At 37.5% G+C, this 26,787-nt stretch overlaps 1 protein-coding gene across 3 annotated transcripts in view; it reads right to left on the reverse strand.

The window, feature by feature from the left end:
- The window catches only part of SCFD2 (sec1 family domain containing 2), a 435,739-nt gene that overhangs the window by 342,569 nt on the left and 66,383 nt on the right, over positions 1-26,787 (reverse strand). For all 3 annotated transcript variants that reach the window (XM_074396123.1, XM_003933627.4, XM_074396122.1), the window contains exon 4: positions 4,337-4,512. In XM_074396123.1, the coding sequence (XP_074252224.1) occupies positions 4,337-4,512 (176 nt within the window). The remainder of the gene's footprint in view (positions 1-4,336; positions 4,513-26,787) is intronic.

Below are 26,787 nucleotides of genomic sequence, written 5' to 3' on the forward strand. Positions count from 1 at the left end.
CAGTGGTTCATGCCTGTAATACCAACATTTTGGGAGGCCGAGGAGAGAGATCACTTGAGTCCAGGAGTTTGAGACCAGCCTGGGTGACACAGAAAGACCCTGTTTCTATACAAAACAAAAAATAAAAATGAGCAGGCATACTGGTGCATTCCTGTAGTCCCAGCTACTCAGGAGGCTGAGGTGGGAGGATCACTTGAAACCAGGATGTTGAGGCTACACTGAGTGGTGATAGTACCACTACACTCAGTCTGGGTGACAGAGCAAGAGCCTGTTTCAAAAAAAAAAGGAAAAAAAGAACTATGAAAGAATATGAGCTCACAGTTTTTAATGAAGACAGATAAAAAGACAGTGATAGAGATAGAAATATTTTTTAAAAGGAATGATTGGTAAATTCACAATTATTGTGAGTAATTTAAAATCACTTCTGACAGAAGACAAAGCAAGAAGGAATTGAAGAAATTATAGTTTTGAATCACTTGATTATTAATTATTACTTATATTATTATAATTATAAATATCAACAACAAAGCAGTATGTCCAGATTATTTTTTGGAAGTATTTTACTTTTAAGCAACTGATAACTCCTTTCTTAAACAAATACAGAATAGAAAAAGTGAAACTCATCCTAACTGATTTTACCAAACTATTATAATATAACCTTTTTTGGAAAACCAGACAATGGCACAACAATAAAGAAAAAACATAGGCCAGGTGCAGTGGCTCACACCTGTAATCCCAAAGCTTTGGGAGGCCAAGGCGGGCAGATCACTTGAGGTCAGAATTCTGAGACCAGCATGGCCAACAAAGCAAAAACCCGTCTCTACAAAAAAATACAAAAATTAGCCAGGCATGTAGCATGCACCTGTAATACCATATATTTGGGAGGGTGACATGGGAAAATTGCTTGAACCCGGGAGGTGGAGATTGCAGTGAGCCAAAATCATGCTACTGCACTCCAGCCTGACGACAGTGGAAGACTCTGTCTTAAAAAAAAAAAGGAGAAACAAATTTTTTAAAATCCTAATTTCACCTATGAGCATAAAGGCAAATTTCTGTGGAAAATATTAGTAAACTAAATCCAGCAATTTGTATGCGTGTGTATGCATATGTTCGTGTGTGTGTGAGTGTATGTGTGTGTGTAAGAATAAGTTGAACTTACCCTAGAAATGCAATGATGATTATTTAGCATTTAAAAAATTATAAATACAATTCACCACATTAACAGATTAAGGGAGAAAAATGAGATAGTTATTTTAAAAATTAATAATCAGCTGGGCGTGGTGGCTCACGCCTGTAATCCAAGCACTTTGGAGGCCAAGGCGTGCAGATCACCTGAGGTTGAGAGTTCAAGACCAGCCTGACCAACATGGTGAAACCCCGTCTTTAAAAAAAAAAAAAAAAAACTAATAATCTGCATTAAACAAAATTCAACACTAATGCATCACTAAAAAACAAACAAACAAACAAACAAACAAACAAACAAAAACACCAACTAGGATTAGGAAGAAACTTCCTTAGTCTGATTAAAAACAAAAAAAACCTCACCAAACATAATACTTAATGGCAAAATTTTGGAACATTTTCTTGAAAGTCAGGAATAAGATGAAGATGCCTGTTAGTGAGTCTTACTGGAAAGGGGCCTAGTATGCCTGGTCAATGCACTATGAAAGAAGCTTGATATCAAGAGTGCAAACGAAGAAACACAACCGACTTTATTCACAGATGATATTCTTGCCTACACAGAAGATCCAGGACAATCAATGAATAACAACAAGAAAGAAGAAAGCAAATATAATTACAAAATGCAAGGTGTTGGATCCATGATCACTATTCAAAAGTCAAGATACTCCTACATGCCAGCAATAAACAACTGGAATATTGAATTTTTGAACTGGAAAATTGAATTGTAAATATTGAATTAAACTGGAAATACTGAATATTGAACTGGAAAATTCAATTCATGATGGCATTAAAATCCTTAAAATATCCATGAATAAAAGCATAAAACTGAACATATGGATTTAAAAACACTGTGATGGATAAACTGACAACTAAAACAGACTAAAACTTTCATATGGAATCTTATTATATTGCATATTAATGGGAAAAAGATGAGTGCATTTTTGCTCCATATAACAGAAAACCAACCACCTTAAACAACAAAAATTATCATCTCACAAAACGAGATATTTTGAGGTAAGGCTCATAGCCATCATTAAGGACTCAGAAAGTTTTGTTTTTTTCTTTTGCCTTAATAGAAAAAATACATAATGAAGAAATTAGCTCCTTTTTCTGCCTCTTGATGTATGTTTGTGACACTTTAAACATTTTGTGATAATGAAGGGAGCTCACTGACATCCTGAAGAGGACATGGCTTTGCAACTTACCTGGCTCAACATTTTTGGCGATATTTGGAAAACTCAACAATGTGTAACAGGAGACATATTCCAGGGTATTCGCTGCATAATTCTTTCTAATCTCACGTACATACACACACACAAAACACACACAGGCACAAATGCAACAGCCTAACCAAACATGGGTATAGATTGCATAAGTAAATTGTATATTTATGAGATGGTTAAAAGCAGGTGTCCCCAAACTTTTTACACAGGGGGCCAGTTCACTGTCCGTCAGACCGTTGGAGGGCCGCCACATACTGTGCCCCTCTCACTGACCACCAATGAAAGAGGTGCCCCTTCCTGAAGTGCGGCGGGGGGCCAGATAAATGGCCTCAGGGGGCCGCATGTAGCCCGCGAGCCGTAGTTTGGGGACACCTAGTTAAAAGGAATGAGCTAGATCTACATACACCACTTTTATTTATTTATTTATTTATTTATGAGCTAGAGTTTCCCTCTGTTACCCAGGCTGAAGTTCAGTGGCATGACCTCAACTCACTGCAACCTCCACCTCCTGGGTTCAAGCAATTCTCCTGCCTCAGCCTCCCAAGTAGCTGGGACTACAGATGCCCACCACAATATCCCAGCTAATTTTTGTATTTTCAGTAGAGACTGGATTTTGCTATGTTGGCCAGGCTGGTCTTGAACTCCTGACCTCGAGTGATCCACCCACCTCAGCCTCCCAAAGTGCTGAAATTACAGGTGTGAGCCACCACACCCAGACCATCACTTTGGATTATCTTAAAAATAGAACCTTGGGGCTGGGCACAGTGGCTCCCATTGACCAGCCTGGCCAATGTGGTGAAATCTCGTCTACCAAAAATACAAAAATTAGGTGGGCATGGTGGTACATGCCTGTGGTCCCAGTTACTTGGGAGGCTGATGCAGAAGAATCACTTAAAACCGGGAGGCGGAGGTTGCAATGAGCCGAGATTGTACCATTATACTCCAGCCTGGGTGACAAAGCAAGACTCTATCTCAAAATAATAATAATAATAACCTTGAGAGGAAAAAAGCAAGCTATTTAGGGATATTTACAGTATCATATCACTTATGTAAAATTAAAACCCAGAGCATAATGCTCTGTATTATTTATGCAAAAGTAAACATTTAATAAAAATATAAAAACAATGAATTGAGCTTGTAATTATCTCTAGGGAAAGAAAAAAGAGAATCAGATTAGGGATGGTTACATAGCATCAAGAATGCTTCAACTTTATCTCTAGTTTTATTTCTTTAATGAAAAAGGATCCATGATAAATATGAAAATAATGATAAATCATATCGAGTCTATGTGGAAAGGACAGATACTTGTCATTTTATGTACATTTATGCTTTATAATCCTCTATCACTTTTTAAAGTACTGTATATATTTTTAAATACTTTATAATTTAAAAAAATACATCTTTTTAAAAAAGTTTCCTATGGAAATATTTCATCAGTCATGAAAAGTTTCTATCCCACATACAAATCTCTGTATAAACACTACAAATGCAGTTTACTTCCTTCATCTTTTACTAAACATCATTTTATGGCACATGCCACATATTGTTTAAGGATTAGAAACAAGGTAGTAACAGAAGAAATGTAAATAGCAATAATACTTGACAGAAAAAGTAGCAAGGATCAAGTAAAGATGCCATGAAGAGCAAGAAAGTTCCAAACAGCATAAAATTCAAAGAGGTTTCCGGAGGTTAGTCCAATGCTTAAAAAACATCCTTAGTACTGAATGAGAAGCCAAAGATGTTACTATTAAAATATTTTTTAAAACAGGTATGAAAAAAGTTTCTACTTGAATTTTAACTTGGTGGCACTTAGAGAATATGAGGCAGGGCACATGTCAACAATATGATTTATTACTAAGGCTATCAAGGTTTTTCCCTGGAAGTCAAAACGTTGATTATTAAGACCCCACAAAGTTCCTCTAGCAACATACCTGAAGAAGGAGCCTTTCAAAAGCCAGAAAGTTGTCCCACTTGGTAGTCTGCGGGTGTTTCAACGTTTGAGCTGTGGCCAGCCCGAGCTGGAGGAGTCCACAATGATTCATTAGAGCTTTGAGATTGTTCTTGAAGAGCTGAATATAAGACATGAGCTGTCCCGGCGTGACTCTCCCTGGAAAAACATAATTTATCAGTGTGTCTCCTTCTGGGAGTAGTATAAAAATAATGAGAAGGATTCCATTAATAATACCACTGTCTTATATTTGCACAGAACTCCAGAATTTACTGCACACTGTCCTAAGCTATTGTGATTCTTACAACAATATAGTGACAAGAGCAAAATTGGTACTATTATTAATACTTGCATTTTGCAAGTAAGGAAACAGGGATAATAGTTAAGGGATCGGGCCAAGGTCATATTGCTAGTAGAATTCATTTTATCAATACGTAATACTCTGTAAATAAGTTTTCAAATAAAGTCATACAAATAAATATTTGTTGAGCTCAACTTGGAGTACCTCTTTATGACACATGACATCCCAATCTAAGAGGGAAAAAGACATGACTTCTAATAGTGTGTATATGTACATAAAATGAGAAATCAGTTACGGCTATACCTAAAACTTTACCATTGATGTCAGTGAGTTCATGACAATATTCATGAGGATAAAAGCTGTTATATGGAACAAAAATGCATCGAGAACTAGGGTGGCAAAACCACTGGAAGAGGAGGTCTCAGAAGAAAGGGTTGGTGTGTATAACAGCACATGCCGTTACACAGACACTGCTACAATGGTCACCTACATTTAGAAAAAGAGAGCCCATAAAAGGATAGAGGTTGTACAAAACACATGGACATCTACCAACACATGAGCTGTTGAGGATTACTCCTTCAGAGCCCCTAACTCCAAGTTTTGCTGATAGCAGTCTTTCCACTGAGTCTCCTCCCACTCTCTAGTCTGTGAAATTTCATTCCTGCCATTCCTCCATGCTAGGCACAAAGATCCTGGACACCAGATTATCCCCATCAGGCAAGAAGGCAATGGGGCCAAACATAGATGCAAGTCAAGTAGTTCACTGCTATACGTTTCACCCATGCCATGTTTATGGGTTGTTCTTTGATACTGAAATCCAAGTTTATTTGCTTGTTATATCTAGGTTTTTAAATGTTTGGTGATGAACCCGCCTCCGTTTATTTAGAAATTTACACAGTGCTTACACAAACATGCCCTTTTCAGATTCTCATGGCAATTCCTTGAGGTAGCAAAGGAGGCTTGTGCTGCATCTGTTAGCCCTCCCTGTCATGCTGAGAGTATAATGTCTTCCCCAATGCTAAATGGCAGATATCACTTAATAAACGGTTTTTGCTAAAGATCATAATACACTAAAAATAAAGACCTTGCCACACAAAACTTAAAAGCATACAACATATCTTTCTGTCTTTTCATTAAATTTTTTGAAGAGATTAAGAATTTTTAAGTTATTCATTACCAGTTTATCAGGGTAAGCATTTTTAAAAAGAAGCAGCAGCAGAAGAAGACTGGGAATGGTAAGTAGGAGAGTGAGTCTCACGAGTTTCTTTTTTCCTGTGGTAAAGCATGGGTTTGTTCCTGATTCTCAAAGCAGCAAGCTAATAATTTGCTTGCTCAAATACTCATAGGAAAAAAAGCTCATTAATACTTTGATTTCTTTATCAGGTTTATTAAGGCATTTTCTACATACAGTAAAATTCACCCTTTTCTAACACACAGTTCTATGAATTTTGACAAGTGCATATGGTTGGAAAACCACTGTCACAATCAAAATATTGAATATTCCCATCATTCCATCATTAGCTGAGCATGGTGGTGCTTACCTATAATCCCAGCTACTCAGGAAGCTGAGGCAGGAGAATCACTTGAACCCAGGAAGTGGCAGTTGCAGTGAGCTGAGATTGTGCCACTGCACTCCAGCCTGGGTGACAGAGACTCCATTTCAAAAAAAAAAAAATCAAATTTTTTATCCAATCAGCATTTCCTAGCTGAGACCTAGACTCAGCCACCATATTTGTGTAATGTCATCTTCTCATATAAGACATATGATCTAAAGGAACAACATCTCCTAACAGAAAATATCAACACCACACTATCATGAATTTAGTAGTTATTCACCTTTCCTACTCTGTTATATTCCCCTTTTTTACACATTCATGCCACTAATCCTTTGTTAGGCATAAATTATGACAGCAGATTTTTTTCCCCTAAAAATCCCTAAGAGGTTAACTGGAATTTAAGTAAAAAAGTACTTCACACAGATGCTCTAAAACAAAAAGGCCAGTGACATTTTTAAAAATTTTAACCATAACCTTACAGAAAATAATACTGAATTCAACTGAATTCAAATGTATTATGAAGCTATATTAGTCCATTCTCACAATGTTATAAAGACAAAACTGAGACTAGGTACTTTATAAAGGAAAGAGATTTAATGGCCTCACAGTTCTGCATGACTGGAGAGGCCTCAGGAAACTTACAATCATGGCAGAAGCGGAAGCAAACATGTCCATCTTCACAAGGTGGCAGGAGACAGAAAAATTAGCAGCAAAAAGGGAACAGCCCTTTATAAGACCATCAGATCTTTTGAGAACTCACTATTAAGAGAACAGCATGGGGGAAACTGCCCCCATGATACAATTACCTCCACCTGGTCTCTCCCTGGGGATTACGGGGACTACAATTCAACATGAGATTTAGGTGGGGACACAAAGCTTAACCACATCAGAAGCTGTTCTTCCAATTACTGCATATACCTGACAAATTATAGCTTTCTCTATCTTTTTTCTGGCTGGCAAAATACGCTTAAAATATTTACATATATATCATTCTTTATTGGCACTCTTAAAACAGAGACTATTTTATCATAGTCATTCTGTCAGATTTGATTTAACAGCAAAACCGTTATGATGGGAAACAGCAACCACCATCGGAAATTTTCTCTAGAGGCTGGGACTGGTGGTTCATGCCTATAATCTCAGAGCTTTGGAAGGCTGAGGCAGGCAGACTGCTTGAGGCCAGGAGTTTGAGACAAGCCTGGCCAACATGGCGAAACCCCATGTCTACTGTAAGTGCAAAAATTAGCCAGGCATAGCTTCATATGCCTGTAATCTGAGCTATTCAGGAGGCTGACACACGAGAATTGCCTGAGCCCAGAAGATAGAGGTTGCAGTGAGTCAAGATCACAGCATTGCACTCCAGGCTGAGCGACAGAGGGAAATATTGTCGGAAAGAAAGGGAAGGGAAGGGAAGGGAAGGGAAGGGAAGGGGAGGGAGGGGAGGGGAGGGGAGGGGAGGGGAGGGGAGGGGAGGGGAGGGGAGGGGAGGGGAGGGGAGGGGAGGGGAGGGGAGGGGAGGGGAGGGGAGGGGGGGGAGGGGGGGGGAGGGGAGGGGAGGGGAGGGGAGGGGAGGGGAGGGGAGGGGAGGGGAGGGGAGGGGAGGGGAGGGGAGGGGAGGGGAAGGGAAGGGGAGGGGAGGGGAGGGGAGGGGAGGGAAGGGAAGGGAAGGGAAGGGAAGGGAAGGGAAGGGAAGGGAAGGGGGAAGGGAAAAAAAGGGAAAAGGGAAAAGGGAAAAGGGAAAAGGGAAAAGGGAAAAGGAAAAGGAAAGGAAAAAGGAAAGGAGAGGAGAGGAGAGGAGAGGAGAGGAGAGGAGAGGAGAGGAGAGGAAAGGAAAGGAAAGGAAAGGAAAGGATAGGAAAGGAGAAAGAAAGAGAAAAGAAAGAAAGAAAGGGAGAGAGAGAAAGAGAGAGGGAGGGAGGGAGAGAGAAAGAAAGAGAGAAAGAGAAAGAAAAAGAGGGAGGGAGGGAGAGACAAAGAGAGAAAGAGAAAGAAAGAAAAGAAAGAGGGAGGGAAGGAAGGGTGGGATGAAGGAAAGAAGGGAGGAAGGGAGGGAGGGAAGGAGGGAGAGAGGGGAGAAGGAAGGAAGGAAGGAAGGAAGGAAGGAAGGAAGGAAGGAAGTTAGTTTTGTCTAGAATAGCATATTTAGCAAAGGAAAAAGTGTAAAACCCTTGATATAAGTCATAATGTCAGTGCATGTGTTTTATTCATTCAATTCTGCAAACATGGATGAAAATATAGTGTGTAGAATTTGAATAAACAGATGTATATGTTTTAAGACTTGCATTCTTAGAAATCTAATGTCAGCATTTCATTTTTCTCTTTTTCTTTTCTTTTTCTTTTGAGATGGAGTTTCGCTCTTGTTACCCAGGCTGGAGTGCAATGGCGCAATCTCGGCTCACTGCAACCTCCACCTCCTGGGTTCCATTTTTCTCTTTTTCAATCATTTTCTAATATAACAAAGGCAATGTATATTAGAATATTTAAATATAATATATTCTGCTAAAACTCTGGTTCATTAGTTTATATGCAACTGGCAAAAAGGAATTATGTCAATATTATACAAAAGTCGCAACTGTTCATTTGCAACTTGTTCCCCATTATTTTACCATTTTGTGCTACCAAAGACAGCAGCTAAACACAAAGTAAGTGAGCACAGCTGAACACAGCAAGCTACAAGAGAAATTGAGTACCCTGTGAAGCGGCCATTCATCCTTGCGTTTCCTCTTTGCTCTGCTGACCATGTGCCGTTTTGGAATTGCTTCCTGTTTTATTCAACCTGATCTCCAATGCATTTTGCTTTTGACTTCCTAACCAAACAACCTCAACTCCTCTTACACCTTCCAACGAGCTACTGTAAACTCTTTTGCTCACATAAAGTCCTATATATGCTGTAACATTGATTTACAGAAATTTTGCATGTCTTTTTAACTATGCTAATATTTTTATCAAGAGTCTTAATGATTTATAGAAATTTAGCATGTCTTTTTAACTGTGCTAATATTTTTATCAAGAGTCTTAATATCTTCGTAAGTGCTCCAATTACAAAGTTGCATAGATTTTTGAATGGGTTCTTCCTAATACCCTGAGTCCCGATTCCTAGCATATGTTGCAAAACTCAGGTTTTTCAGGAATGCACATATATTGTAGCAAAAAATACCCATACTGATATATAGACAGGGGTGGCAACTTTACTAAGATTGATTAAACTTTTGGTTGGTAGACAGCACCATGAAAGAAAACCTCAAATGTTAATTCAACAGTTGACACAAGAGAGCCTAGAATCCTGAGTATGCCAGAGGCTTAGGAGTTTTGTAAATAATAATGTGCAAAAGACTCAAGAGGCTACACTGAGCGCATGTGTTTATATCAGCTCCTCAGGAGATCCATCAGAATGATAAAAAGGAATAAACTGGGTAGAAATGCACTCAAGAAGATCACCGAGATAGTCTATAAGCATACAAAAGATTTCAACACCTTTTCCCCTCACATGTTCGTTACATCTGGAACTTACATTATATATGTTAGTTTTCTTTTTTGCTCTGTCTACTAAGCAATACCTCCTAGCCGTTCATGTTCTAAGCAGAGGATATTAAGTCTCTCGCCCTTCTCTTTGTTTCTTCTTTTCCCCTTGCATCTTTAAAATCATCTGCGTTTTTATTTTTACCTGGTCAAGATTTAGAGCATTTCTATTATGGTTTTACTAAAGTATTTTGTGCTTTTTCTGCAGTTTGATTCTAAAAGTTCAAAATCAATCAATGGCATTTACAACAATTGATCATACATCATAAACTGTATAACAACTCCATTCTCCTGTGCTTTGAAGATTCACAGTGATTGTGTCTAATTTAGAGGTTTTTCAAACTTTTATTTTAGGTTCAGGGGTACAGGTGCAGGTTTGTTATGAGGTTTTTAAATTCTTTCTTACTTGCTTCTCAGTACGCCTATTTAATCTGAATACAGTTTTCTTCCGTTTTTTGAGAAAGTTTCACATTCTTTCTTGCTAACTTATCTCCCTCTTTGAAACTACGAGTAGTACATGGGTCGCCTGGATTGTTTCTGTATTTTTGTCTTTACTCTGACCTTTTCTTCTACATTTCTTCCTCTATTCTCTTCTCTCTCCTTTTCTCCTACATTTTAGGAGATTTTCTTGATTTATCTTTAAACTGCTGTCTGAAATTTTTGGCTAAATATTTTATTTTCACAATGATATCTTTAATATACTAGGGCCTTTTTAAAAATAACAGCTTTATTAAGATATAAATCACATACTATAAAATACCCCCCGCCTTAAAGTATATAATTCAGTGGTTTTTGGTATATTCACAGAGTTATACAACCATCAGTGTGATATAATTTCAAAACATTTTTATTAGTCTAAAAAGAAACCCCACACCCAAATAAAAAAGTTTACATAGAGATGTATTAGAATTTCACCTGAACAAAACTTCCAGCTACAAGACGTAACTGTACTTAGCTATATCGGGAAGTGAAAAAAAAAACAAAAACAAAACAAAAAAACACACACACACACACACACAGAAATGATACTACTCAAGTAAATTCAGCAATAATTGAACTCTTTTTTTATATAGTAAACTATCATCACGTATTTCTTTTAATTTAATGAAGTATAAATTTCTATATGATGAAAGCACAATGGATGAGTACTAATTGATAGAGGAAAACAAACAATAAAAATCAATTCCCACCTCCATAAGAGGTTTTGCTTGCAGGATCTGAAAAGGCACAGAAGGAGCTACCTGTCCAGAGGAAGGAGCATGAGTGACTCCATGACTCCAGCCTCAGAAGCTTCAGGGATAACAGAGGTGGAAAGTGAGGAGTATAATCTACATAAAGCACATGAACCTTTTTTTTTTTTTTTTAAGCAATAGAAATTTAAAAAAAAATTTTTTTGAAAGAAAAAAAGAGAAAGAGAAAGGGGGAGAGAGAACAGGAGCTTGCTCTATTGCCCAGGCTGGAATGCAATCTAAAAATAGGTATAAAACACCTCTTTTATGCCGATAATTGTGCTTAACAGCTGAGACAGGAAGGAATAAGGGAAGAAAATAACGAACAGCCAACCAATATTTCTTTTAAGTCTGTGAAATGCTATGCAAATGCTGAAGAATGATTTACTTCCAATTATGTGGTTACTTCCAAAATAGGTGTAATACGATACTGAGAAAAATGCATGTTCTGTGGACCCGGGGTGAAGAATTCTATAAATATTCACTGAGTTTACTTGTTCCAGGTCTGAGTTAAAATCATAGGTGTCCCTGTTACTTTTCTATCTTGTTGATCCATCGAATATTAATAATGTGTGTCAAAGTCTCCTGCTATTACTGTGCGGGAGTCCAAGTCTCTTTACAAGTCATTAAGAACTTGTCTTATGTATCTGGGTGTTCCTATATTGGGTGCATATATATTTATGATCATTGACTCCTGTTGTTCTGTTGTTGCATTGATCCTTTTACCATTATGTAATGTCCTTCTTTGTTTCTTTTAGTCTTTGTTACTATTAAAGTCTATTTCGTCAGAGACAAAAGTTACAACTCCTGTTTTCTTTTTTTTTTTTTAATTGGTAAGTCTTCCAGCACCCCTTTGTTTTGAATCTTTGTGTGTCCTTGCTTATCAGATGGATCTGGATACAGCGAACCGATAGGTTTTTACTTTTTATTCAATTTGCCTGTCTGCATCTTTGATTGGGGCATTTAATCCATTTAAGTTTAAGATTAATATTGATATTTGTGAGTTTAATATTGTCGTGTAATGCTAGCTGGCTATTTGCCCATTAGTTGATATAGATTCTTCATTATGGAGATACTCTTTACCTTTTGGTAAGTTTTTGGGATGACTGATACTGGTTGTTCCTTTCTGTGTATAGTACTTCTTTCAGAAGCTCTTGTGAAGCAGGCCTGGTGGTGATGAAATCTGAGTGCTTGCTTGTTCACAAAAAATTTTATTTTTCCTTCATTTATGAAGCTTAATTTGGCTGGCTACGAGATTATGGGTTGAAAATTCTTTTCTTTGAGGATATTGAATATTGACCCCCACTCTCTTCTAGTTTGTAGGGTTTCAGCTGAGAGATCTGCTGTGAGTCTGATAGGCTTCCCTTTATGGGTAACCTGACCTTTCTCTCTAGCTGCCCTTAGAATTTTCTCCTTTATTTCAACCCCGGTGAATCTAACCATTATGTGTCTTGGGGTTGCTCTTCTTGAGGAATATCTTTGTGGTGTTCTCTGTATTACCTGAAGTTGAGTATTGTCCTGCCTTACTAGGTTAGGAAACTTTTCCTGAATAATATCCTGAAGAATATTTTCCAGCTTGGATTCATTCTCTTCATGACATCAGGTACACCTATCAATTGTAAATTAGGTCTTTTCACATAGTCTCATATTTCTTGGAGACTTTGCTCATTCCTTTTTACTCTTTCTTCTCTGATCTTGTCTTCTCATTTCATTTCATTAAGTTGGTCTTCGATCTCTGATATCCTTTCTTCTGCCTAATAAATTCAACTGTTAAAACCTGCACATACTTCGTGGAGTTCTCATATAGTGTTCTTCAGTTCCATTAATTCACTTATATTTCTCTCTAGATGTCTATTCTCGTTAGGATTTCATCAAACCTTTTTTCAAGGTTCTTAGTTTCTTTACATTGGGCTAGAACAGGCGTCCCCAAACTTTTTACACAGGGGGCCAGTTCACTGTCCCTCAGACCATTGGAGGGCCGCCACATACTGTGCTCCTCTCACTGACCACCAATGAAAGAGGTGCCCCTTCCTGAAGTGCAGCGGTGGGGGGGGGGGCGGATAAATGGCCTCAGTGGGCCACATGTGGCCCGCGGGCCGTAGTTTGGGGATGCCTGGCTAGAACACGTTCTTTTAACTCACAGAAGTTTCTTATTATCCACCTTCTGAAGTCTAAATCTGTTAATGGAACACACTCGTTCTCCATCAGGCCTTGTTCCCTTGTTGATGAGGAACTATGATCCCCTGTAGAGGGAGAGGCATTCAGATTTTGGGTATTCTCAGCCTTTTTACGCTGGTTTCTTCCCATCATTGTAAATTTATCCACCTGTCATCTTTGTAATTACCAACTTTAAAATTAGGTCTCTGAGTGGACGTCCAACTTGATGATTTCCAGTGCGGGAATCTGAGCAACCCACTGCGCCGGCCAAAACAGTGGCATTAAGATTTGTGGTGCTTTTCTGCCTGGGAATCTCTGGTCTGGCTTCCTTCTTGAGTCTCTTTTTCAATCAGCTGAATAGGCGACTCTGCCTTCCCGGAGCTCCAAACATCAACCAAAAGGGGACCCAGTACTGTTTACTCTGCACCAAGAATCACCATGCCGGGTCAGTGGCAAAACCACCGCACTGGCCACAAGAGTCCCACTGCTGAACTGTGGTGCTTCTCAGCTGGGAATCTCCTGGTCCGTGAGCAACAAAAATTCGTCTGAAAGTGTGGCATCCTCTCGTTCTCTGCACTTTCAATGGGAGCTACAATCCTGAGCTGCTAGTAATCAGCCATCTTGGATCTCTCCACACATGAACCTTAAGTATATAGTTCAAATAATTTTTACATATGCTATATCCACGTACTCACCAACCAGAGCAAGGTATAGAATATGTCAAGCACTCTAGAAGACTCCCTTGTACACTTACCCAGTAGATAATCTCCTCCTAAAGGTAAACATAACAGATCATTTTTTGTCTAGTTTTAAACAATATAAATGGAATCCTACATATATATTGTTTTCTTATCTGGCTTCTTTTGTCCCAAAATCTCATTGGTTTTTTTTTTTGTTCATTTGTTTCTGTGTTTTACTGCTCTATATGACCATACCAGTTTCTTTATCAGTTACACTATTAAAGCATATTTAGCTTTTATAGTCTGGGGCCATCATAAATACTGATGCTATGAAAATTCTAAGACATGACTTCCAGTAGACATAATCACTTGTTTTTGTTGGATATATGCACAGGTATGGAACTACTCAGTGGGTGAATACCAGTTTTACTTAATACTGTCAACAGTTTCCCATGGTTATACCAATATCTCATACATTTTACTTTTTTTCTCATTTTGTAGCCCAAGCTGGAGTGCAGTGGTGCAATCTCGGCTCACTGCAACCTCCACCTTCCAGGTTCAAGGGATTCTTATGCCTCAGCTTCCCAAGAAGGTAGGATTACAGGTGCCCACCACCACACCCAGCTAATTTTTGTAATTTTTTTTTTCTTTTCGTACAGACAGGGTTTCACCTTGTTGGCCAGTTATATTTCCTTTAACAGAATTTAACATAATTTTAAAATAGCCATGTAATGAGGCATTACATGCATAAGGTAATGTATGATAAGTTTCCTTCATAGTATTTTTTGCTGTGTAGCCAAAAGTCTAATGAGTAAAAGAAAATAAATCACAACAGAAACGACATTGTCATACTATTAATATGCACTTTTATTTTTCTTGTTGTTCGTTTATCTGCTTATTTACTTACTTTTTTACCCTATTACATAGAAAAAAGTTGGAAAGGCAAGACATCAATTTAAGAAAAAAGGTTACACTGAAGAACAGGATGGCGGGGATAGGAAAGAAAGGAAGTGTACATTCATTTTTTATTTTACATATGTTGTCATTTTAATTTTCTAGAAGCTTGTGCTAGTATCGCTTTGAAATATTGTCTAGGTTCTGAAACAAAATAATATGTCTCATGTAGAATGGACAGATGTGTATTTTTCTCTGGGAAATTTGACTTTATTACTATCACTAATTTGTATAATGCATAAAGCATTGTCTTTCAACAGATAAAGAAATTGAAGGGAAATAATAACTGCCTACTTCTTACCTCAATGGGGTTTAAGTGAGAAAGAAATACAGTTAACATGCATATTTAAGTCAGGCATAAGAATAAAAAATCCTGCTCATAATGACTATTAGATACTGAAACAATTTATTAAAGGAGAAAGAGGGAAGAATTTATAAATCTTCTCCCACAGGAATCTGAAGGACTATATATACAGCTATCTGTATAGTGAAAGTTGGATAAAGCCCATCTGGGAATTGATATTCACTTTTATAGCACCATAAATACTGAAGGTTTTCTGGGACATCTTTTAAGTAGTGTAGGTTTCTTGTTACACACATTTTTTAGCTCTGCAGCATTACAAAGGTAGAATAAGAAACTAATGTGAAACGAACACATTAATTATATGAATCAATTCAATCAAATGGGTTTAAAATTCAGAAATCTGTTGCAAGATCTATTTCAAGCCTACTGTGGAATAAAGTATAACTGCTGGAGAATCCAGAGTCACAAACAGAAAATAAACAGCTCTCTCTGAAGTTCTACAAAACAGTGAAAAATAAAACTGCTAGGAACATTTATGGTTTAGCTTTCTTTGGAAATGCAGCCTTCCTGAGGCTAACTTAAACGATGCCTCAACATTTATAAACTCAGCAGATAGCATGCCAGATAATGGATAGATGACCTCTGTTATCCAGGGGCAAATTACCATGCTGCCAGAGAAAGCATTTTCCTGGTGGATCCACTCTGACTTGGAAACGAATTTCTGCTCTTAAGGGAGTTTATTTAAACTCCCACCTACAGCCATGGGCCTTCTCCCCATAATGGTCTCTCGAGATTTTTAAACTGATAGCCATATTATCATGTTAAGGATCCCTTATATTAAGAAAATAAAAGAAGACTGATAACCAAGATGGCTGACTAGAATTGCCTAATGGTCATCTCCCCAACAAAAAAGAACCAAAACAATAAAAAAAAAAACAACTAAATTTCAACCAGAGTGACTAAAGGAGAGCACAGGAGTATAGTACAGCAAGGGAATGGTGGAAACTACGTGGGCCACAAAATCTCAGAGGATGGCACATAAAGAAACACCTTGCCTTCACCACCCCATTCCCCTAGTCAGGATCTGCTCGGAACCAGAATGGATTTCTCCTTGTGTGGAAAGGGTAAGCCGGAAGCCTCCAGCAGCCCCCATCACCACTGCAGATATCTACAATCTTTGCTACTAGAGAACACTGCAGTCCGCACAGCTCATAAGCCCAGTTAGGGAGCTGCCTGGAGTTCACTTGGCTGTATTACTTCAGAAAAGGAACCCTCATTCTGTCCCACAACCCACCACATCCTCCTAAGCCCAAGCTGCTTTGTACAGCACCATATCAAAACCAGAGCCTCTGCTAGACTGCATCCTTCTCTTGGGGAAGAGAAGCCACTGCATTCCATCATCCCTGAAACTCTGCCATCATTGCACCACATTCACATATGCAGAAGCAGACCATTCCCTAGCCAAGTCATTGATGCTTGTACCCCATGGAGGTAAAGATCCCTAAGGGGCACTCCATTTCCCAGATCCCAGTTGCTGCTGTGTGTGCCCCATCCCCAGGCTACTAAGAGCCTAGCCCAGGGGAATACCTGCACCCCTGTAACCTGAACCAATCTGGTGCCTTGACCCTCCAGAAATCTGAGCTTCAGTCTAGTGGAGCAGCTATGCACCCTGGTGCCTAAGCTGACGCAGCGCCCAGCCCCTCAGGGATGCAAAGCCCTAGCCCGGCAGAGTACCTATATGTTCTAACCACCAGGGACCTGAATCTAGAGTTCAGCAAAACCACAGGGCTCCCCAGCATCCCACCCTCTGGGACCTAGAACCTAGGCCCAGTAGAACTGCACCATCCCCCAGTACGTCACTCCCCAGGGACCTGGAGCCCCAGCACAGCAGAGCAGCCAAATACCCCATGCTTCCTAGCTGATAAAGGAAACCAGGGCCCTGGCCCGGCAGAGCAGCTATGACCCCAGGCACCTGAGATAATGTGGTACCCTGTCCCAAGAGAAACAGAGCTTTGGCTGAGCTGTGGCACCCCCTCTGGGCCAAACAGTCACAGCACCCCACCTCCCTGGATCTGAACTAGCCTTTTAGAGTCTGTGCTGTTGAGGTACCCTGCCTCTCTGGGAAGTTCAGTCACTGTTACACTGCTCCCTGCCCCCTGAAACACAACCACAGACGTGTGCCCCCATTCCTGGGTCCTTGATGATACTGCACTTGGCCTCACAGAGCCAATGTCACTACCATGTCCCAGTACCCCGAATCCAGAGTCACTACTATGTGGTATCCCCTCTTCTAGTGCCTGGGTACCTACTGTGCCCTGTTGGCTCTGGAACCCAAATTGCAGCTGTGTTCTGTTCCTCAGGACCTGATCTTCTAAAACACTCTTCCTTCCCTGGAGCCATGCCAGTTCTGTACCCTAACCCCTAGGACCAGAGTCACAGATATAAACCTGTTCCTGGGTCTAAGCTTCTGGAGAGTGCCTCAGACTCACCATTCCCTGCTTTGTGGGAGAGCTTCATCAACCTGTGCTTCAGTTAGTGAACCTGTGTCCACATCACAGGTGTCACAGTAGTTCAGCAAAACACGGAGCTCTGGACCCCAGCTCCATAGCCACACCAAGCACCTGTACCCCCACAGCACCACTATCACTGCCTGTGTACCATGTCAGACCTGGCACCAAGAAGGATAATCTCAGCTAAGTCTCTCAACTGTGGGGAAAAGGAGAATAGAAAAACCCCTACCCTTACCACTAAGACCCCTAACCTACAGTGCCATCACTGTTGCCAAAACTCCTGCAGCCTAGGCCACTGAGGCACCAATAATGATCACTGACACTGATCACAGCTGAAGAAGCTGCACAGAGATCATACTACTGTACCCACCCAGAACCAGAGCCGATCCACCCTGCACAAGTAACACCCTAAAACTCACCTGCAGGTAAAAGTCTTTACCTACAAAAGCCACTCTATAAATTGGGAAGAGACAACCATTCTACCTGATACAGAGACATCATCACAAAAATATTTAAAAAGCAAGTAAACATGACACCACCAAAAGAACACAATTTTTCTCCAGTGACTGACTCCAAAAAAATGGAAATTTATGAATTTCCTGAAAAGAAATTCAAAATAATAACCTTAAAAAACTTAGCAAGATAAAAGAGAATACAAATAGACAATTCAATTAAAACAGAAAATAATTCATGATCTAAATTAAAAATTCAACAAAGAGATAATAATCATTAAAAAGGACCAAACAGAACTCTTGGAGCTGCAGAATTTAATGAATTAAAAATATAATTGGGCTGGGCATGGTAGGTCATGCCTGTAATCTCACCACATTGGGAGACCAAGGCAGGAGGACTGCTTGAGCCTAGGAGTTCAAGACCATCCTGCACAACACAGCAAGACCCTGTCTCTAAAATAATAATACAAATTTTTTTTAAATAATTGAGAGATTTAACAGAAGATCCGATCAAGCAGAAGAAAGAATCTATGAACTTGAAGACAGTTCTTTTGAACTAAATCAGTGATAGGAAACAAAAGAAAAAATATTGAAAATGAGTTTAGAAAGCCTGCAGGACTTATAGAGTAACATTAAGCATATAAAGCATTTCATTACAGTAGTTCTGGAAGGGTAAGGAATGCAAAAAAGCATAGAAGTTTATTTGATGAAATAATTACTGAAAACATCTCAAGTCTTAGGAAAGATGTAGACATAAAACTATAAAGTCCCCAAACAGGTTCAATCCAAAAAGGACCTAAAAAAGGCACACTACAAAAACAAAAACAATTGTAAAAACAGCAAAAGAAAAGAATCAAGTGGCATACAAAGGAATCCCCATTAGATTACCAGTGACTTTCTAAACAGAAACCTTGCATGCAATGAGATAATGGGATGACATGTTCAAAGTGCTGAAAGGAAAAAAAATGGAAAAAAAAAAAAAAACCTCGTTAGCAAAGAATACTACACCCAGCAAAGTTTTCCTTCAGGAATAAAGGAGAAATAATTTTTTTTTCCAGGTAAGCAAAAGCTGAGGGAATTTATCATTCCTAAACCAGCCTCACACAAAATGCCTGGGGAAGTTCTTCAACTGTACCGAAAGGATGATAATTACTATCATAAAAACATATCAAAGTACAAAACTCACTGTTGAGGTAAATAATTCAAATTCAGAATACTCCATTATTACAATAGTGGTGTGTAAATATTGCAAATTTCTAGTATGAAAATTAAAAGTCAAAATTGTCATAAACAAATATAGCTACACCAACTTGTTAAGAAATACACAATACTAAAAGATGCAAATTCTGACATCAAAAATATAAATTGTGGGGGTGGGGAGTAAAAGTCCATGCTACTTTTATGTGACCAAAGTTAAGCTATTACCAAGTTAAAACAAATGGTCTATTATGACAGCAAAATGTTTTATGTAAGCCTCAAGATAAAAGATAACTACAGAGCAGAACACTATGGCAGATACCCAAATGAGAAAAAGAAAAGAATCAAAGCTTAGCACAAAAAAAAAAAAAAAAAAAAAAAAAAAACCACTACTAAATCACAGAAGCAAACAGTAAGAGAGGAAGAAAGGAAAAAAGGATCTAAAACACAACCAGAAAACAATTTAAAAATGACAATAGTAAACCTTTGCCTATCAATAATAATCTTAACTATAAATGGCTTAAAGCCACCAACCAAAAGTGGCTGAATGGAAGACAACAACAACAAAAACAAGATCAAACTCTATGCTACCCACAAGAGACCCATTTTAGCTTTAAGGACATACTTAGGCTGAAAGTAAAGGTAAGGAAGAAGAAGATATTTCTGTAGAAAGTAAACAAAAAAAAGAAAAAAAGCAGGGGTAGCTATACTTAAATAAAATAGACTTCAAGTCAAAAACTGTCAGAAGAGACAAAGGCTAATATTTAATGTTAAAGAAGTCCTTTCATCAAGAGGACATAACAATTGTAAATATAGATGCACCCAACATTGGAGCACCTTAATATATAAAACAAATATTAACAGTCATGAAAGAATAAATAAATAGCAATACAGTAATAAGAGGGTACTTCAATATCCCAGTTTGAACAATCAGTAAGTCAATCGCATCAAAAATTAATAAGAAAATACTGGATTTGAACTGCTCTTTAGATCAAATGGACCTAACAGACTTATATACAACTTTCCATCCAGCAGCAACGCAATACATATTCTTTAGCACACATAAAACATTCTCCAGCGTACACTATATGTGAGGCCACAGTATAGGTCTTAACAAATTTAAGGTCACAATCATATCAAGTATTGTTTCTAACCATAGTGGTAAGAAACTAGAAATCAGTAATAGAAGAGGTATTGGAAAAAAAAATCACAAATATGTGGAAATTGCATAATATGCTTCTGAACAAACATGGGTCAAAAAATAAATCAAAAGAAAAATTTGAAAATACCTTCATACAAACAACAATGAGAACAAAATATATCATACCCTATAGACACGGCAATAGCAGTTCTAAGAGGAGAGTTTATAGCAATAAATACCTACCTTAAAAAGAAGATTCCAAATAAATAGCCTAACATTACATTTCAAATAACTAGTTAAAAAACAAACTAAATCCAAAGTTAGCAGAAAGAAGGAAATAATAAAGATCAGAATGGAAATAAACACAGAACAGAAAAACCAAGAAAAAAATAATTTAAAAAAAGATGGAAAATAAACAAAGTTGACAAATGCCTAGCTAGATTAACTTAGAAATCAAAAAAGACAAAAATAAATGAAATCAGAAATGAAAGTAGAAACATTACTACAGACACTTCAGACACTAAAGGAATCATAGGGTACTATTATGAACAATAATATGCCAACAAGCTGGATAACCTAGAGAAAATTGATTTCTTAAACAATGTAACATAGCAAGATTAAATAATAAGCAATTTAAAGTTTGAACAGATCAATAACAAATAAAGAGATTAAAACAGAAATTTAAAACCTTACAACAAAGAAAAGCCCGGAACCAGATGGCTTCACGGCTGAATTCTACAAGTCAAAAAAGAATTATTACCAATACCTCTTAAGCCCTTCTAAAAAAATTAGAGCTAAAGGGAATACTTTCCAACACATTTTATAAGGACACTATCTCCTTGATATCTAAGCTAGGCAAAGACACTGGAAGAAAAGAAAACTGCAGGTCAATATCTCTGATACACATTCATACAAAAATCCTCAATAAAATATTAGCAAACAAATTCAACAATATATCATAAAGATTATACTACATGACCAAGTGAGATTTATCCCTGGCATGTAAGGCTAGCTTAACATATGCAAATCAAAAATCACAGGTATTTCTATACACCAACAACAGACAAGCAGAGAGGCAAATCATAAATGAACTCACATTCACAACTGCTACAAAGAGAATAAAATACCTAGAAATAAAGCTAACAAGGGAAATGAAAGACCTCTTCAAGAAGAACTATAAACCACTGCTCAAGGAAATCAGACAGAACATAAACAAATAGAAAAACATTCCATGCTCATGGATAGGAAAAGTCAGTATCATGAAAATGACCATACTGCCCAAAGTAATCTACAAATTCAATGCTATTCCCATTAAACTACCATTAACATTCTTCACAGAATTAGAAAAAAAAAAACTATTTTAAAATTCATTTGGAACCAAAAAAAGTCCATATAGCCAAGACAATCCTAAGCATAAAGAACAAAGCTGGAAGTATCATGCTACCCAACTTCAAACTATTCTAAAAGGCCACAGTAACCAAAAATAGCACGGTACCAGTACAAAAACAGACACATAAGCCAATAGAAATAATAGATAACTCAGAAATAAGACTGCACATCTACAACTCTCTGGTCTTTGACCAATCTGACAAAAACAGGCAATGGGGAAAGGACTCCCTATTAGTAAATGGTGCTAGGAGAACTGGCCAGCCGCCATATGCAGAAAATTGAAACTGGACCACTTCCTTACACTTTATACAAAAATTAATTCAAAATGGATTAAAAATTTAAGTGTAAAACCCAAAACTATAAAAACCCTAGATAAAAATCTAGGCAATATCATCAGGACATAGGCATGGGCAAAGATTTCATAACAAAAATGTCAAAAGCAATTGCAACAAAAGCAAAAATTGACAAATGGGATGTAATTAAACTAAAGAGCTTCCGCATAGCAAAAGTAACTATTACAAGAGTGAACAGATAATCTACAGAATGAGAGAAAAATTTTGCAATCTATCTATCTGACAAAGGTCTAATATCCAGAGTCTAGGAGGAGGAGCTTAAGTTTACAAAAAAAAAAAAAAAACAGCCCCATTAAAAAGTGGCCAAAACACAAGAACAAACATTTCTCAAAAGAAGATACATGCAGCCAACAAACACATGAAAAAAAGCTCATCATCACTGATCATTAGAGAAATGCAAATCAAAACCAAAATGAGATATGATCTCATGCCAGTAGAATGGCGATTATTAAAAAGTCAAGAAACAAAAGATGTTGGTGAGGCTGCAGAGAAAAAGGAACACTTTTACATTGTTGGTGGGAGTGTAAATCAGTTCAACCATTGTGGAAGACAGTGTAGCAATTCCTCACAGACCTAGAACCAGAAACACCATTTGACTGAACAATCATATTACTGAGTATATATCCAAAGGAATATAAATCATTCTATCATAAAGATACATGCTCGTGTATATTCATTGCAGCACTATTCACAATAGAAAAGAAACAAAATCAACCTAAATGTCCATCAATGATGGACTGAATAAAGAAAATGTGGTGTGGAACATCATACACCAGGGCCTGTCAGGGGTTGGGGGGCAAGGGTACAGAGAGCATTAGGACAAATACCTAATGCACGTGGGACTTAAAACCTAGATGGCAGGTTGATAGGTGCAGCAAATCACCATGGCACATGTATGCCTATGTAACAAACCTGCACATTCTGCACATGTATCCCAGAACTTAAAGTAAAATAAAAAAAATATATAAACATATTAAGCCAAAAAACAAAAAGAAAGAAAGAAAGAAAATGTGGTACATACACACCGTGGAATACTATGCAGCCATAAAAAGGAATTAGATAATGTCCTCTGAAGGGATATGGTGGAGCTGAAGACATTATCCTCAGCAATCTAGTGCAGGAACAGAAAAACAAACACTGCATGTTCTCATTTACAAGTGGGAGCAGAATAATAAGAACACATGGACACAGCAAAGGGAACAACACATACTGGGGACAGTCAGGGAGGTAATGCAGGGGGAGGGAGAACATCAGAAAAAACAGCTAATGCATGCTGAGCATAATACCTAGGTGATAGGTTGACAGATTCAGCAAACCACCATGGCACAAGTTTACCTATGTAATAAACCTGCATTCTTACAAATGTATCCTGGACCTTAAAATAGAATATGCAAATCAATTAATATATCACATTAACAGAATGAAAGATAAAAACCCTACGATTATCTCAACTGATGCAGAAAAAGCATTTGCTAAATTTCAACATCATTTCTTGATAAAACTTCTTAACAGTTTAGGTACAGAAAGAAAGTTCCTCAACCTAACAAAGACTGCTTATGAAAAACTCACTGCTAACATCATAATCAATGGTGAACAACTGAAAGCCTTTTCCCTAAAATCTGAAAGCTTTTTCCCTAAAATAAGGAAAGCCCACTTTTACCACTTCTGTTCAACACATTACTAGAGGTACTAGCAAGAGAAATCAGGTGAGAAAAAGGAATAAAAGGCCTCCAAATCAGCAAGAAAGAAAACTAAGTTATCTCTATTTGCAGATGACATGATCTTATACGAAAAAAAAAAAAAAATCCTATATTCCATGAAAAAACCATTAGAACTAATAAATGAATTTGGTAAAGTTGTAGCATACAAAACCAACATACAAAAATCAGCAGTATTTCCATACAGAAACAATGATGAAGCTGAAAAAAAAGAAATTAGAAAAACATCCCATTAGTGATAGCATCAAAAAATAAAATAAAATAAAATATTAGAAAATAATTTAAATAAGAAGGTAAAGTCTTTGTATGCTAACAATTATAAAACATAATTAACAAAATTGAAAAAGACAAAAATAAATAGAAAAATACCCCACATTCATGGATCAGAAGAAATAATATTGTTAAAATGTTCATACTACTCAAATAGATTAACAACAAAGTCTTTCAAAATTCTTCATAAAAACTGAAAAAAAACAAGCTAAAATTCATATGGAACCACAAAAAAAATCCCAAATAGCCAAAGTATTACTAAGAAAGATAAAGTTAGAGGCATTGTATTTCCTCATTTAAAATTATGTTACAAAGCTATAGTAATCAAAACAGTACGGTACTGACACAAAAACAGAAACATACACCAATGAAACATAATAGAGTATAAATCCAAAAATACATGTTCAACTAATTTTTGACAAGGACATCAAGATGACACAATGGGAAATAATAGTCTCAATAAATGGTTCTGGGAAAATTGGATGTCCACATAGAAGGAATGAAAGTGGACCTTTATCTTACACCATACAAAAAAATAAACTCAAAATGGATAAAAGACCTAAATGTAAGACTTGAAACCATAATACAATTAGAAGAGAACATCGGGAAAAGGCTCCCTGACATTGAACTTGGCAATAATTTTTTTGAAATAAATATAAATAAATAAATACATATATATGTGTATATATAGATGGATTATATATATATATATATAATGGATTATATATATAATGGATTAATATATAATGAAATATTATTCAGCCTTTAAAAAGGATATCCTGTCATTTGCCACAAAATGGATAGACTTTAAGGACATAATGTTCAGTGAAATAAGCTAGGCACAGAAAGAAAAATACTGCATTATCTTGCTTATAACCATTACTGGAGATAGTTAAAAAAAAAAAAAAAAGAAAAGAAAAGAAAAGAAAGAAAGAAAAGAAAAATACTGCATTATCTCACTCATATGTGGAATCTTTAAAAATAAAAAAATAGGCCGGGCGCGGTGGCTCAAGCCTGTAATCCCAGCACTTTGGGAGGCGGAGGCGGGTGGATCACGAGGTCAAGAGATCGAGACCATCCTGGTCAACATGGTGAAACCCCGTCTCTACTAAAAATACAAAAAATTAGCCGGGCATGGTGGCGCGTGCCTGTAATCCCAGCTACTCGGGAGGCTGAGGCAGGAGAATTGCCTGAACCCAGGAGGCGGAGGTTGCGGTGAGCCGAGATGGCGCCATTGCACTCCAGCCTGGGTAACAAGAGCGAAACTCCGTCTCAAAAAAAAATAAAATAAAATAAAAATAAAAAATAAAAATAAAAAAATAGGGCCGGGCACGGTGGCTCAAGCCTGTAATCCCAGCACTTTGGGAGGCGGAGGCGGGTGGATCACGAGGTCAAGAGATCGAGACCATCCTGGTCAATATGGTGAAACCCCGTCTCTACTAAAAATACAAAAAATCAGCTGGGCATGGTGGCGCGTGCCTGTAATCCCAGCTACTCAGGAGGCTGAGGCAGGAGAATTGCCTGAACCCAGGAGGCGGAGGTTGCGGTGAGCCGAGATCGCGCCATTGCACTCCAGCCTGGGTAACGAGCGATACTCCGTCTCAAAAAAAAAAAAAAAAAAAAAAAAAAAAATAGGGGTGCTGAGCATGATAGCTCATGCCTGCAATCTCAACACTTTGGGAGGCCAAAGTGGGTACATTGCTTGAGCTCAGGAGTATGAAACCAACCTGGGTAACATAGAAAAACCCTGTCTCTACAAAAAATAAAAAAATTAGCCAAGCATGGTGGCACATGCCTACAGTTCCAGCTATTCAGGAGACTGAGGTAAAAGGATTGCCTGGGCCCAGGAGGTTGAGGTTGCAGTGAACTGTGATTACACCACTGCACTCCAGCCTGGGCAACAGAGTGAGATTCTGTCTCAAAAAAAAAAAAAAAAAAAAAAATATATATATATATATATATATATATATATATATATATGTATACACACATGTATATATGTGTGTATATACACGTATATATATACACACATGTGTGTGTATATGTGTGTAAATACATATACACATGAATATGCATGTATGTATATGTGTGTATATATACATATACACACACACATATATATGCACACACACACAAGATAGAGAATAAATAGTGGTTACTTACAAGAGGGTGGGGAGAGGAAATGGGGAGAGGTCAGTCACAGGATACAAAGTAGCAGATACGTATGATGAATACATCTAAAAGTTTAAGGTACTATGAGGACAAGAGTTAGAAAAATTGAATTGCATTAGAAATATGTGTTAAATAAGTAAATTTTAACCGCTCTTGTCACAAAAATAAGTAACAACATGAGATGACAGATGTGTTAATTTGCTGTACTATAATAACAACTTTACTAGCTATATGTTCCTATAATATCATGTTGCAAGCCTCAAATATACAAAATAAAATGTATTTTTTAAAAAAGAATGATAAGAGAAAGAAGAGAATGAGGAAAAGGTGGTAGAGGAGGAGAAGGAAGAAGAAAGAAGGAACACCAATTTAAGTCGAAAGTATAGAGCCAGAGAGGAAATGCTTGAAGAGACATAAGTTCTGATTCCCATTTTGCAGATGAGGAAATAGAGAAACAGATGCAAAACAAGCGTTGTTGTAGGTGAGTGAGTGTAAGAGGGAAGCATTTGTTCAGTGATCTTAAGGTTTTCAA

This window comes from Saimiri boliviensis, chromosome 3 (assembly GCF_048565385.1).
Source record: "Saimiri boliviensis isolate mSaiBol1 chromosome 3, mSaiBol1.pri, whole genome shotgun sequence".
Lineage (NCBI taxonomy): Eukaryota > Metazoa > Chordata > Mammalia > Primates > Cebidae > Saimiri > Saimiri boliviensis.